Here is a 13,717-nt window from a genome sequence, read left to right on the forward strand (position 1 = left end):
CCTGTGGAATTGATTGTAAAAATTATCACTAAACCGTAATTGTAAACTGACTGACAAAAAATGACACTTTTTTCCTCTAGATAGCATTTCTAACTCCCATGTAAATGGTTCTCTGCTTTTCGAAATTAAAAAATCAAAGTAACGGATTTTCAGTCTTAAGCAGAATGATGAATGTTAAGCAATTTATAAAATCATCACTAGAACCAGTTAATGGCAGGTTGTGAGCACTGTGAATTCCCAGATTACCGTATTCTCATTCTCAAAAAACTGTCTCTCTTGATACAAATGTAATATATCTTAAAAATTTTGCACTAAAAATAAAACAATTTTGTTGTATTTAAGCTACTAAAAAAAAATCTTCTGCTTTTTAGAGTCGGGGGCTGAGTCTAAGTCCAAAAAGCTATTTTCGGGAAAGCCAATGGACAGGATAAAGAATGATTTGTTAGATGATACTTCAAGCAGTGCGAGGGAGTCTTCCCCTAAACTAAACGGGAAAGGCAAAACCACTAAACGTGATGTGGACAGTGATGCAGAAAATGACAGCGAAGAGGTCTGTACCATATATATTTAATTACCTGCAAAATTTATCAAATGAACACACTTCAGGCGGGAAAGGTATTTCTACCCGTTCCATCGATTTTTTTTATTTTTTTATTTCTATACGTTTATTTGAATCACAATTTATACATATATAGAACTTTTTTTTTTTTTGCAGAGACCCACCCTGTGTGTCTTGTTGGTGGAGTTCTTTTTTAATACATTTTTTTTAACGATTTTAACCTAATATACACACAAAAAAGAGAAAAACATTAAGAATATAAACATTTTACAATTTTCATAAAATTAACTCTTGATCATTTACCCATTCCTTTATTTTGCCTTTGTTCCATATTTTATTTTGACCTCTAACATCCGTCGGCAACAAATTATAAATGTTCGGAACGATATATTGCAGTGTTCGACTCCCATATTTACTGTTAATTCTTGGATTAATTGGTGCTCAAGGACGGGAAGGGTACTTTACCTTCTGCGCCGGCTTCATTTCAAAGTCTGAAAAGAAGGAATTACATATTTAATGTTTTTATATGAATATTATGTGCCCATCTATTTGTTAAGGTTTTCAGTATATGCACATAATTATCAAATTCCACCGCCAGTGGCCCGCAGGCGTGAAATGACATCCGACCGAAATGTGTTAATAAATGTTTTGTTTTTATAATATTTTTTTAATGAATAATTATTTTTAATCTGCATAGCCTTATTTTATCATTCAATTGTACGAAAGGTTATTTTTCTTCTGGATCATTTAGAATAATACCAATTCTATGAAAAATAAAATAAGCTATTTTTTAAGGCAAAAATAAATATCATTTGATCTGTCTTGAAAACTTGATGTTTGAATCTCGGGTAGCGTCTGCTCATATATGCCTGTGATTGATGCCCACTGTTGTTTCTTTATGTGCTCACAGGCATATGTGAATACAGTGGTGATTAGGTTTACTTCACCATCTTCATTGTTGTTTATTATAAATTTTTTAAATATATAAATCTGCATGAATAATTCAGTAAGCTTTGTGAAAAGTATTATTAAGGACTGACATTGATATTAGTAAACATGTTTTTTTTAGGAAAAAGATTTAAAAAGTGATAAAAACGACCAAGACAGTGACTCAAGCGCCAGTCAAAAAATAAAGTAAGTTAGAAATATATTTGTCAAGATTGTTTAAAATAATATGCCTCATATTTCAATAGAATTAAACAATACAATTAATTTAGCTAATTATGGTAAAATAAGTGCTTTGATTAATAAAACTATGTGACTATGCCAAATAATATTTTGTGATATTCAACAATTCTGAAATGAGGTCAAAACACTCAATATTTTTTTTTCTCCTATGAATAAAAGTATCATGAACTAATATAAAAAAGTCATCAATTGATTCGGCAGTTACTTTGTAGTAAAATCTATCCATTAATGTTTTACTTAGTAAATACCACTATTTCTTAAAATCTACTGTGACACGTGTTTCGATGCATTCCGCATCATTTTCAAACACCGTATGTGTTTGAAAATGCACGTACGGTGTTTGAAAATGATGCGAAATGCATCGAAACACGTGTCACAGTAGATTTGAAGAAATAGTGATATTTACTAAATAAAACATTAATTACAAAAATAAAAATAAAAAAAGTCGATATTGTAGTGGTCTATTGACTTTTTTCATGTGAAAATATACAAATGAATTTTTTATTATTTTTATTTTTTAATAATCAAAATAAAAAATTTTAAGTGTAAAACTGAGAATAGCAATATACATCCATCCACATCATGCATTTCAATAAAGTTTATAATTATACATGATAATGTATATATTTAAAAACTATTTCAGGTCCAAATCCGGTAGTGTAATAGAACTAGATTCCGAATCTGGCCATGACTCTGACGAAAAACCAAGAAAGGGTAAAAAATCAGCTCAGAATGGCAAGGGATCTGACAGTGAGGAGGAGGCGCCCGATGATGAGGAAGAAGGAGGGAAAGGCGATGACTCTGAGTCGGAGGGTTCGGAAATATTCGTCCCTTCGAGAAGAAAGAGAAAACCCAAGAAAACTTCTTCTGGTGAATCCAGCGATGAATCCAAGGAAGGCAAAAGGTAATTTCATAATGTGCAAACTTCAAATCGAATGCGAAAATACATCTAAGATCAAATATCCACTGCATCAACCCGTGCAGTATCCTTGACATCTTCAGTGTGGCGGATATGAAGAGAAGGCTGCATTTTTATTCGTAAGGTCAAGGGATCTTGCATCCCTTATGTCACTGCGACCATATTAGGTCTGTTGTGACCTAACGGCTGCATTGGTGAGGCCCTCCTATTCACAGAGGTTCATAGAAAAGATTACCAGTATGTAGACCGTTCTCAGACAAAGAATCGACCCTCACAATGCAACCCTCTATTTAGCAATATTCTTCCAGTAATTTTTTTTTATTGATGCTCAAAAACAGCCTTCATGTATGAAGTAATGTGCATAGAAATGCATAGAGCTCTCCATCCTAATGTAACCTATCGCAGTAGTGTTATTTTGATTATGAGTTACGCAAAGGCTAGGTTAGCAGTCCTGCGCTTCAGGTGCCAGTACAGGGTGATATTAAATCAATGTTAGAGTAAAAAACTTAATAATTATCTTGACCTGCCTAGGAATAGAATCCTGGACCCCACAACGCACTAGCTGAATGCGCTAACAACTTCTTAGTGTACGGTTGATATTTTTTATCCAATGCAAACAATACCCCAAAAGACGATTTTTACTGAAAAAATTATATTCAAAAGTAGCGTATGTTCAACGAATGCCATCATATATGCTTATAAACTTTTATTATTATCATCAAAAGAAAATTTCAGCCGCAAATATACTGAACTGTAAATAATAAATCAGCAAATATGTTGACACTAATGTATTTGAACGCTTTGTTTCTCTCGTAGCAAGAAGAAGAGGCGTCGAATAAAGAAACTGTCGGGTGATGAGAGCTCCGGGGGGTCCGGGGGCAGCGACGGAGACAACACCAAGAAGGGACGCAAAAACATCCGTGCCCTCAAGAAGTCCAGCAACCTGGACTCCGCCACCAGGATAGCAGCGAGAAAGGAGAAAGAGAGAGTCGCCAGAATAGCTGAGAGACAGAGACAGGTAAATATAGAATGAATATCAATTTTGTGTCAAACACTAATCCACTTCTCTATAACTTTGACGCACTCGCTCGCAACTGAAGTCATATCCTTGGAGGAACACTACTAGACTCCAAAAAGGTGAAGCTCCTACCACCAAGACAGGTCGTGAGCTACATGACTCACGGAGGTCTTGAGAGTGAGCAATGACACAAAGGGAGGTTGCAATAGACCTAATATGGTCGCAGTGACATAAGGGATGCAAGATCCCTTGATCTCACAAAAGAAGTTATTTAAAGTTGTCACATTTCAAGATTCTGAATAACAAATAAAATTAGATTGAATCGATGTGTGCTGATATACTCACAAAATACAGGATTCTATGTAAAGTGATAAAAGAAGTTACGTATAAGTACGCTCATAATATGTCAATAAACCATTTACTTTACTCTGAATGCTAATTCATATGTTTGTACATATAGTAAATACGACATTTAAAATTTATCTTCTAAACAATAGAAAGCCTATGTTTGTGATCTTAAAATAAGCCAAAATATCTTTTGAGTCATGGAAAAATGACAACAAATATTTTATTTACTATTTCATACACACAATCTCGAACCATCTTAGTTGACCTGTCAATCTGTGTTTTTAATAATCTATTATTTCACAGGAAAATCTGTAGATTTCATATGTGATATGAAATATTTTTATTGCAGTTGAAACGTGTTTAAAAAATAAGATTTTACCTATTGTCAAAGTTTTGCGTATCATGCGAGTGTACAGAGGCACTCGACGGTTCATAAATGTTATATGGAATGCGCCAAACATACGAGTGTATGTTTGGCCAAATTTATAATGCATACCATTTAATAAAATTTAATAAAAACATAAAAACATTTTTGCCTTGCGAATCAACCTTATGTACCACGAATAGTTTTTAGTCCTAAATATCATAGCATTGTGTACAACATTTTGAGTGTGTCCAAATACTTGTTCACAAAATCTGGATTATCTCCAATTACAGGAGTTATTTTCATATTATTTTTTGACATCTCATCAAAGATGAAGAAGAATATGGAAGTCTGGGCATTTACGGGGCTGACGACCGTCATAGGCTGGTTTAAGTGATCACTTTACACACGTGTAACATTCACCAATTCTACCCATTATTGACAACCACACTACTCAAATTCTTGGAAGTTCTATATATATAAACCAATTTAGAAACCTTGTTCATGAATCACTAGAACTTCACTAGAGAACTTCACAAGATCTATTGGTGAGATGATTATAATCCAGGATTCGGATCTCACATACTAATATAAGAGTTTCTGCTCAATAAAAAGTTTCTGCTTAATAAAAAGCTTCTCTGAATGTTACACGTGTGTAAAGTGATCACTTAAACCAGCCTATGACGGTCGTCAGCCCCGTAAATGCCCAGACTTCCATATTCTTCTTCATCTTTGATGAGATGTCAAAAAATAATAGCATTGTGTATTTTTTTAGTATTTAAGTAAAAAAATAAATCAAATACCACAATTGTTTTAGTACAACGAGAGTCTTTTTGACGAATCCTGTAAACCCGATGAGGTCATTAAGTTGGACAAAGTTGTGCTGGACTTTGATCCGGAGACTAAGGAACCATCTATCAGTGTGGACAAGGGACTAGTTGAAAAACTTAAACCGCATCAGGTAACTATGATCTCTTTTAAATCTATTTTCTGCCTCAGAAATATATGTCGAAATACAGTGATGGCTAACAGAAATGTTAAAAACCATGTCAAAATTTATAGTTTTTAAGAAATTGTAAATGAACATACATACTTGTTTTTTACCACTTGAGTTATATTTATTTTAACGACTAGTTACATTTATTTTAAGAGTTACGTTTATTTTAACAGTTACATTTATTTTAACGACTAGTTTCGGAAGCTACAGATGCTTCCATCTTCATGTCTGAATATAAACTCAACTAACAAAACAAACTTCAGTCTGAATATGTTTATACTCAGACCCGAAGATAGAAGCACCTGTAGCTACCTAAATTAGTCGTTAAAATAAATATAACTCAAGTGAATTTTTGGGTATTATATCCAAAATTAAACACGGTTAATGGATTGAATTCTACTTTATTTACATATATGATATGTGACGCGTTTTACGCATCACGTGACAAGCGACAGTGTTTGACAATGTCTTAATAAGACGAAACGCGTTACATATTATATATGTAAATAAAGTAGAATCAATCCATTAACCGTGTTTAATTTTGGATATATTACCCAACATTCAATATGGAATTCTACCAACTGTGTGCAGTTACAATAAATAACTCAAGTGGTAAAAAACAAGTGTTTTCATTTACAATTTCATCATGTCTTACTATGAAGTGAATGCCGAAACAATAAATAAGTTTTTAAGAAATTGTTACTCAAATATAGTAGTTTTTCCGCATTTGTATAACAGCATGTTTAGATTTTTTTCGTAAATGGTTCTCTTTTGCTAAGTTAAGTCATCGTAATTAGCCAATTTGATAACATTGATATAAAAATGTATTATTTTATAGGTCTAATAATTATTTTATTATTTTTGTAGGCAAATGGAATAAAATTTATGTGGGATGCTTGTTTTGAGAGTGAAAAACAAATTAAAGAAACCAAGGGATCCGGGTGTATTCTGGCTCATTGTATGGGTCTTGGAAAAACACTTCAGGTTTGTTATTTATTTTTAAATGATATACATATTACTTTTTTTGATTAGTTGAGTAAATGTGATGAGAAAACAGGCCGATATGAATCACTCTGTTGCGATAACTGTTGTTTTGGTAGAGCTCCAAGCTCCCGATATCGGCAGAAGTCCACATTTTAGTATGTTTATTATAACTAAAGCGATATTTCTGATTTACTCACATTTGTAAGGGATTTTACCTTTAATTTAAGTTTCTCATGGGTTAATCACAATGTTTCTCAAATAAACGTGATTGTTTTAAAAAAAAAAAACCTTAAACCGGATCTCTTTTAAAGAGATTTCACTTGTATCTAGATTTCTTATATTCAGGTTCAACTGTAGTGTATTTTCAAACATCAATGTTTATATTTAAAGACGCACGCCACCGGGTTTGGTGAATACTACACAGATAATTTAATAATTTCTTTTTTATGAAATCAAATAATTTTAAGGATTATTATGAGCTATAATTTTTTCGAAATACAGTGGAACCTCTCTTATCGAGATTAATTCGTTCCAGAATATGAGATGTTATGTAAAGCACTCATTAAGGGAAACAATATTTATCATAAGAATCAATGTAAAATACGGTACTGCGTTTACTTACGTAATACTTTGTTTTTAACGTTTATTCAAATAAAATTACATACTTACAAATTGTTAAAAATTGTAACAACCTGGAATAGGAGTTCGATTTACATAAAAAAAAAATTTAAATAACTTTTTTATTAACAACATTTTGAGTGTGTCCAAATACTTGCTCACAAAATCTGGATTATCTCCAATTACAGGAGTTATTTATATTATTTTTTGACATCTCATCAAAGATGAAGAAGAATATGGAAGTCTGGGCATTTACGGGCTTCATCTTTGATGAGATGTCAAAAAATAACTTTTTTAACATTTCAATTTATGATAATTAATTCAGTATTTTTTGAGACATTTGTTTTTGCCTACGCTTCAAAATTTGGTCAAAATATGACACACTATTATCATTAATTAAATTTGTACATTGCATAGCCACCTTTTTATAAGGGTTATACTTCTCAATGTACGATGCAATAGTTTCCCTGATTGCGCCAAAAGATTGTTGCTCTGCTACTTCCTCCACTCGCTATGCAATATGTCACTCGTTAAGGGTGCATTTTTTTCACAATCAGTTTTGGTTGCTATACGAATTACTTGTTGAGAGGTTTTACTGTGTGTAAAAAACACCCACTACAGTTGTAATAGCGGAATCATCCATAATATAAGGCAATGTTTAATGTGTCTCTTTCGTCCCAGGTGGTGACGCTGGTTCACACTCTGCTGACGCACAAGGAACAGACCAAGGTGGAGAGGGTGCTGGTGGTGTGTCCCCTCAGTACTGTGCTCAACTGGGTCAACGAGTTCAAGATGTGGCTGGAGCATGCACATTCTGAAGAGGAAATCAACATCTTTGAACTCTCCAGGTAACTTCATAGCTCATGTAAATCACGTTACATTTTAATGAAAGCTAAACTGGTAGCGCATAATAAATTAGGAAGGGATGTAAGGCTGAGTTGGATAAAATTGAAAAGATTAACCTTTCCATTATAGTGCTAAAATCTACCGTGTGTAACGGTGATATGTATTTTGTACACCATATGGAAATATGATTTAAAAACCAGAAACATATGAATATTCCTAAATGTTGCTTTTATTGACCATGTTTGAAGTTGAAATGTAACAATTTTGTAATGTTCGCTCTGGTAAGTATCTTAAAACGAGAAAAAAATACATCTCAAGCGCTCCGGGGAAAGTAAAGTACTTTGTGTTGTGTGGTATATATTTTGGCAAAAATGTAAAAAGTCTTTCTAACATTTATGTTATCAATTTTTATCATATTCTAGGTTCAAACAAAATTACGAGCGTTCTTTTCAACTTAAAGAATGGCTGGAATATGGAGGAGTGTGCATATTAGGGTACGATATGTTCCGAAACCTGTCTGCGGATAATTCCAAAAAGTTCAAAAAGGCACAACTCAATACTTTCCAGAAGGCCCTTGTTGATCCGGGTATGTTATCATTTAATTAGCTACATAATATCAAAGCTGAAGAGTAAAAACTAGTTTTGAGAACTACAGATGTTCTTACCAACAGGTTGTGTCTACAATTAACCCATTGCACCACTAATAAAGGTGACATAATTTGTTCATACAATGCACTATTTAATTTTGACACATTTTTTTATTGTTGTTGTTCGTAAGCATTATGGCTCATCCCCAGGTAGTTTTTGGAAGAGTGTGTTCAGTTCAGAGTTATGAAAGTTATTGTCATTCAGTTTGATGTAAAAAAATGACTTGAATAAACACAGTGTTATCTTGATCGTTAGCACATGAAGGAAAGGTGATCAGCCCTTCGCTTTAGGTACCAGTCCAGGATAATATTGAATAAATATTACAGTGAAAAAATTAGTTATGTTTATTTGAACCCTCCCTTATTTGAACCCTCCCCCTCTCCAGGACGGTAGCAGAGCGCCCTGACCATTACACTACGGAGGCGGATAATTATTATTTTTAGTCTTTGTCTATCCCAGATGAATTATTTTTAAAAAAAATATTTATTATGTTATGTTTACGCAAATACATAAATTATTGTTGTTTATTTTAGGTCCTCATCTTGTTGTGTGCGATGAAGGCCATTTACTTAAAAATGAAAAGACGAGTATCTCCCAATCCATGAACCGCGTGAAGTCGCTGCGGCGTATAGTATTAACAGGAACCCCTCTCCAGAATAATTTAAAAGAGTGTAAGTCCAATTTCTTGTTGACACATTGTTGTTTAACCTTTCCCTTACGGTGCTACAAAACTTCCACGTGCAACAGTGATATGTATTTTGTACACCATATGAAAAAGTGATTTGAAAACGGGAAAAATGTGAATATTCCTAAATGTTGCTTTTATTGATGACAGTTAATGTTGAAATGTAACAATTTTGTGATGTTAGCTCTGGTAAGTATCTGAAAATGAGAAGAAAAAAAAACATCATAAGTAGCCGCAATAGCTAATGACATGTCCGCCGTGTATGACAATCTGCGCACTACTGGCGCAACTAAACACTCTATGACATGTGTGTATACAAACAGCACGGCACGCACGCACACACTGAGAAACATTTGTGTACTGGTGATTTTATCCCTGATTTTTTCACAAGTTATTTATTTCCATCACTGCAAATGAATAACTTTATACTATAATACTTTTATGTAATGCGTAATTATATTACGGAGGAAAACAAAAATTATGAGCCCGTAACCAATATATTTTATATTGATATACTCATTTTTAAAGTCGAGTTGTAGTAAATACATATCACTGGGAGGGAAAGGTTAAGACCAATTAAAAAAAAAATGTTTTTTTATTCTGTGACAATGTTGGTTTTGCAGATTACTGCATGGTGCAGTTTGTAAAGCCCGACTTGTTGGGTAAATACAATGAGTATCTGAACAGGTTCGTGAACCCCATCACCAACGGACAATATACCAACTCCACGGAGCATGACATCCGTGTCATGAAGAGACGCTCTCACGTACTGCACAAAATGTTGGACGGGGCCGTACAGGTAGCTATAGCAAATTCTTTATAGGTATCTCAACTATTTTATGAAACGTGTATCGTTCCTCTTTACATGAATAATCCAGTGTCTGATAGAATAAATAATATTAATCCTTAACAGTCCCAAAGTAGAATCTCATTCGATATCAATTTTTTCCTCGTAGGTCCATGTCGAATGTCATTCAACATTTTATTTATCATCAGTATTATTACTTAAATGTTAGGTTAGGAGTCGTAACAATCGGCGGGTATGTATGAGGAGATGCATGAACAAGGAAGAGGCGAAGAATGTTTGCAAGGACATAGTGGTGTGGCGCTCTATTCTCTCTGCCTACCCCTGCGGGGAAGCGGCGTGATGGTTAGTTAGTTAGTTAGTTTTTAAAATGAAAGCTCACATTTCTTTCACTTGTATCTAATATAAATTGTATGGGGCAAATGACAAATGAATTTTTGCCCATTTGAATGTCTGACTGTGGACCGGAAATGGTTAATACTATCACAAGTTCTAATTACTTTCTGGCGTGTCATATGCGTCAGATAGAGGTAAAGATTTCAATTCCAATACCAGGGACTGTAACTTGATTTCTGTTTGATGAAAATTGTATTACAATTTTAAATTAATGCACTTATTGTAACAGTAATTTATTTTATATTATTTGTTTGTTTTCAGAGAAGAGATTATGCAGTGTTAGCTCCATTCCTTCCTCCGAAACATGAATACGTATTATTTATCTCATTAACGGACATACAGGTTAAACTCTACGCACATTACTTGGAAAACTACTCGAGGAGGTAAATATCAGCTTGCAAATACCTAAAATCGTTTTACGTTTTTTCAAGGCAGTTATAAAAAGTTGTGTAAAACTGAGAAAATGATGAGTAATTCGCAAAATGAGCAAGAAAATAAGCGAATATGTTGCTCCCTTAATGAGTGAAATTTTGTATAACGAGTTACAGAGAACGGGCAAGTCCCTTTTTCACAACATTCACTTGTGAGCCGGGACTTTCGTGCTTGTCGAAACAAAAAATGTTTCACATAACGAGTGTTTTGCGTAACGAACGAATTATGCTCGTTATGAGAGGTTCCACTGTATGTAATGACCAAATTAAATTTCTTGATTTTATATGGTAAATGTGTAATTGAATTAGTATAAGTATAAATGTAAATAAATGCAATACATCTTGTATTTATGATCAATTACATGACATTGAGCTTTTTCGCCAGGTTTTTTGATGTTGATTAAATTCCAGTGAATAATGTGTGCAAAACCAGGGTAGTTAAATATTTTATTGGCTTAATTAGCGGGAAGGACTTCTATAGAGATGGAATGGGAAATTGATTTATTGGTGTAAAAAGCGTATTAATCAAAATTACAAATGTATAAACTAATTTTTCAGTCACTGAATATTCACCCATTTTTGTGCAATTTTATTAAAAAAATCATTGAATTGTAATTTTCTAATTATAGAAAAATAATAACTGTGGCATTGCTTCTTTTCTTAGAACAAAATCACCTGAGATATTTTCTACGGGTGTGATTAAATTGTACTTAATACATTAATGGAATAATTTTTTTGATAACCTTGATTGTGTAATAATATAAATTGATGTTTTTCAGGCCAAACCCGGATCGTAAAACGACACCTTCACTCTTTGCCGATTTCCAATCTCTGCAAAGAATCTGGACTCATCCACTAGTATTAAAGGCTAACTCGGAAAGATACGAACTCATGCAACAGAAAAAGGTAACATTGTCATTTTAAAATAAGATAAGTATCAAATAGGAATAGCAGGCTTAACATTTTTTATTAATATTTCAGAGAGACAAAGAAGAAGATGACGAGTCTGAAGGATCCTTGGCCGACTTTATTGATGACGAAGAAGATACCACCACACCACAGGTGAGAGATATTTCAACAATTGAATATTTATAATGCAATGTATGATAGATGTTCGAATGATGAAATATGGAAAGAATGCAAGGATGAGATAGGGATTATCGATAAAATTAAGAAAGGCGTGTTGAGATGGTTTGGACATGTGGAACGAATGAGTGAGGAAAGAACAGTAAAATAAATTTATGCGTGCAAATGTAGTTGGAAAAAAGAGCAATGGAAGTATGAGGAGATGAATGAATGTGGAAGAAGTAAAAAATGTTTGCAAAGACAGAGTGGTATGTATGGAGTTCTATTCTCTAAGCCAACCCCTGTGGGAGAAGCAACGTGATTAGTTAGTTATTATGGTTGTGAAATGTTTTAACTGCTGCAAAAAATTACATAATCATTCTCATTTTTAAAACTTATGTGTAATATATTTCAGGAATCTTCTATGTCAGAATCAGAAGATTCTGATAGTGATAACAACAAAAAGAGTAAGAATAAGAAAAAAGGCAAAAACTCCAAAGCAAAGCACAAGAGAGTCACCCGTGCAAATCCTGGTAAGACTGATTTAAGCTTAATTAATCATGCATGTAATAATAATAGCTCCCATCGGGCCCGAGTATATTGTCTTCAGGGCTATCTGTAGTGCGCCTGAGACGGAACATGCCAATTTTGGACTTAATAATTCAACCACACATTGCGCACACCGTGTCCTCGTCACTTTTGTTGTGATGGAAGCCGCGCGCAGAGACCTCGTGAACACTATTCACGGAGCTTCTCCATCCATCATGCATATATCATGTCGTTCGTTAATTTTTGTATGTAAAATATCCTATTGTAAATTTGGTCCACCTCCGTAGCGTAATGCTCAGCATACTTGGCTACTGTACTGGGGGTCCCGGGTTCGATTCCCAGGGGGGGTTTAAATAAATATAAGTGATTTTTTTCACTCTAATATTAATTCAATACTACCCTGGACTGATCACCTTTCCTTCATGTGTTAACACACTATCTGCGGGCGGATTCGCCCTCATAATAGAGATAAACATCTCTGAAAAGAAGTGATAACATTTAACCATACTGTATACATCGATATGAGATCAAAAGATGCCGCAAAAGTCATGCGTAAAAATAACTTACACGCAATTTACGATGAGTCGAGTGAAAAGGTAAAATTACCCTTCCCGCCCAACACCACCAATCCCGCAGATAGTGTGTTAACGATCAAGATAACACTGGATTTATATGATGTAGTGCCCTATGCACCATTGGGTGCATATAAGGGTTAGAAAAATAATCATGCATTTATCGTGTCGTTGATTAATGTTTGTGTGTGAAAATATCCTATGGCGATGTGTTTCAGTGAAAGCGGAGGAGGAGGAGTCGGTGGTGGAGGTGGAGCCGGAGCAGCAGCGCTCGGACAACCCGACGGAGTGGTGGATGTCCCTGTGCTCCGAGGAGGAGCTGGGCGACGTGCGCCACTCCAACAAGCTGCTGCTGCTGCTCGACATCCTCAAGATGTGCGAGGCCATCGGCGACAAGCTGTACGCATCCTGAACCATTTACATTTTTTATCTCGAGTTTCACCGTTCGACGGATGCCATTTCATGGTGTAATTCTTATTTCAGGCTGGTATTCTCTCAGTCCCTGTACTCGCTCGATCTGATAGAACAATTCCTCTCTAAAATTGATGACGCCACACAAAAGGGAGACAGTGACGATCATTTAGGTGGCCATGTTGGTAAGTTAACACATTATTTACCAATAATTTTTTTGAAGACTTACCTCGAAAACCGAGCAAATAAAATAAGTATTAACAACATTTTGAGTTTGTATAAATACTTTCCCATTAGTTTGTTCACAAATCTGG

At 34.3% G+C, this 13,717-nt stretch overlaps 1 protein-coding gene across 6 annotated transcripts in view; it reads left to right on the forward strand.

The window, feature by feature from the left end:
- The window catches only part of XNP (ATRX chromatin remodeler XNP), a 33,585-nt gene that overhangs the window by 8,733 nt on the left and 11,135 nt on the right, over positions 1–13,717 (forward strand). For all 6 annotated transcript variants that reach the window (XM_088258273.1, XM_088258271.1, XM_088258272.1 and 3 more), the window contains 16 exons: positions 372–550; positions 1,629–1,693; positions 2,391–2,651; positions 3,483–3,684; positions 5,214–5,357; positions 6,261–6,377; positions 7,677–7,843; positions 8,264–8,427; positions 9,023–9,160; positions 9,798–9,973; positions 10,637–10,758; positions 11,586–11,712; positions 11,788–11,868; positions 12,287–12,404; positions 13,211–13,391; positions 13,476–13,588. In XM_088258273.1, the coding sequence (XP_088114399.1) occupies positions 372–550; positions 1,629–1,693; positions 2,391–2,651; positions 3,483–3,684; positions 5,214–5,357; positions 6,261–6,377; positions 7,677–7,843; positions 8,264–8,427; positions 9,023–9,160; positions 9,798–9,973; positions 10,637–10,758; positions 11,586–11,712; positions 11,788–11,868; positions 12,287–12,404; positions 13,211–13,391; positions 13,476–13,588 (2,355 nt within the window). The remainder of the gene's footprint in view (positions 1–371; positions 551–1,628; positions 1,694–2,390; positions 2,652–3,482; positions 3,685–5,213; positions 5,358–6,260; positions 6,378–7,676; positions 7,844–8,263; positions 8,428–9,022; positions 9,161–9,797; positions 9,974–10,636; positions 10,759–11,585; positions 11,713–11,787; positions 11,869–12,286; positions 12,405–13,210; positions 13,392–13,475; positions 13,589–13,717) is intronic.

This window comes from Brachycentrus maculatus, unplaced genomic scaffold, assembly GCF_059751285.1.
Source record: "Brachycentrus maculatus isolate JH-2025_06_01 unplaced genomic scaffold, ASM5975128v1 h1tg000092l, whole genome shotgun sequence".
NCBI classification, from domain to species: Eukaryota; Metazoa; Arthropoda; class Insecta; order Trichoptera; family Brachycentridae; genus Brachycentrus; species Brachycentrus maculatus.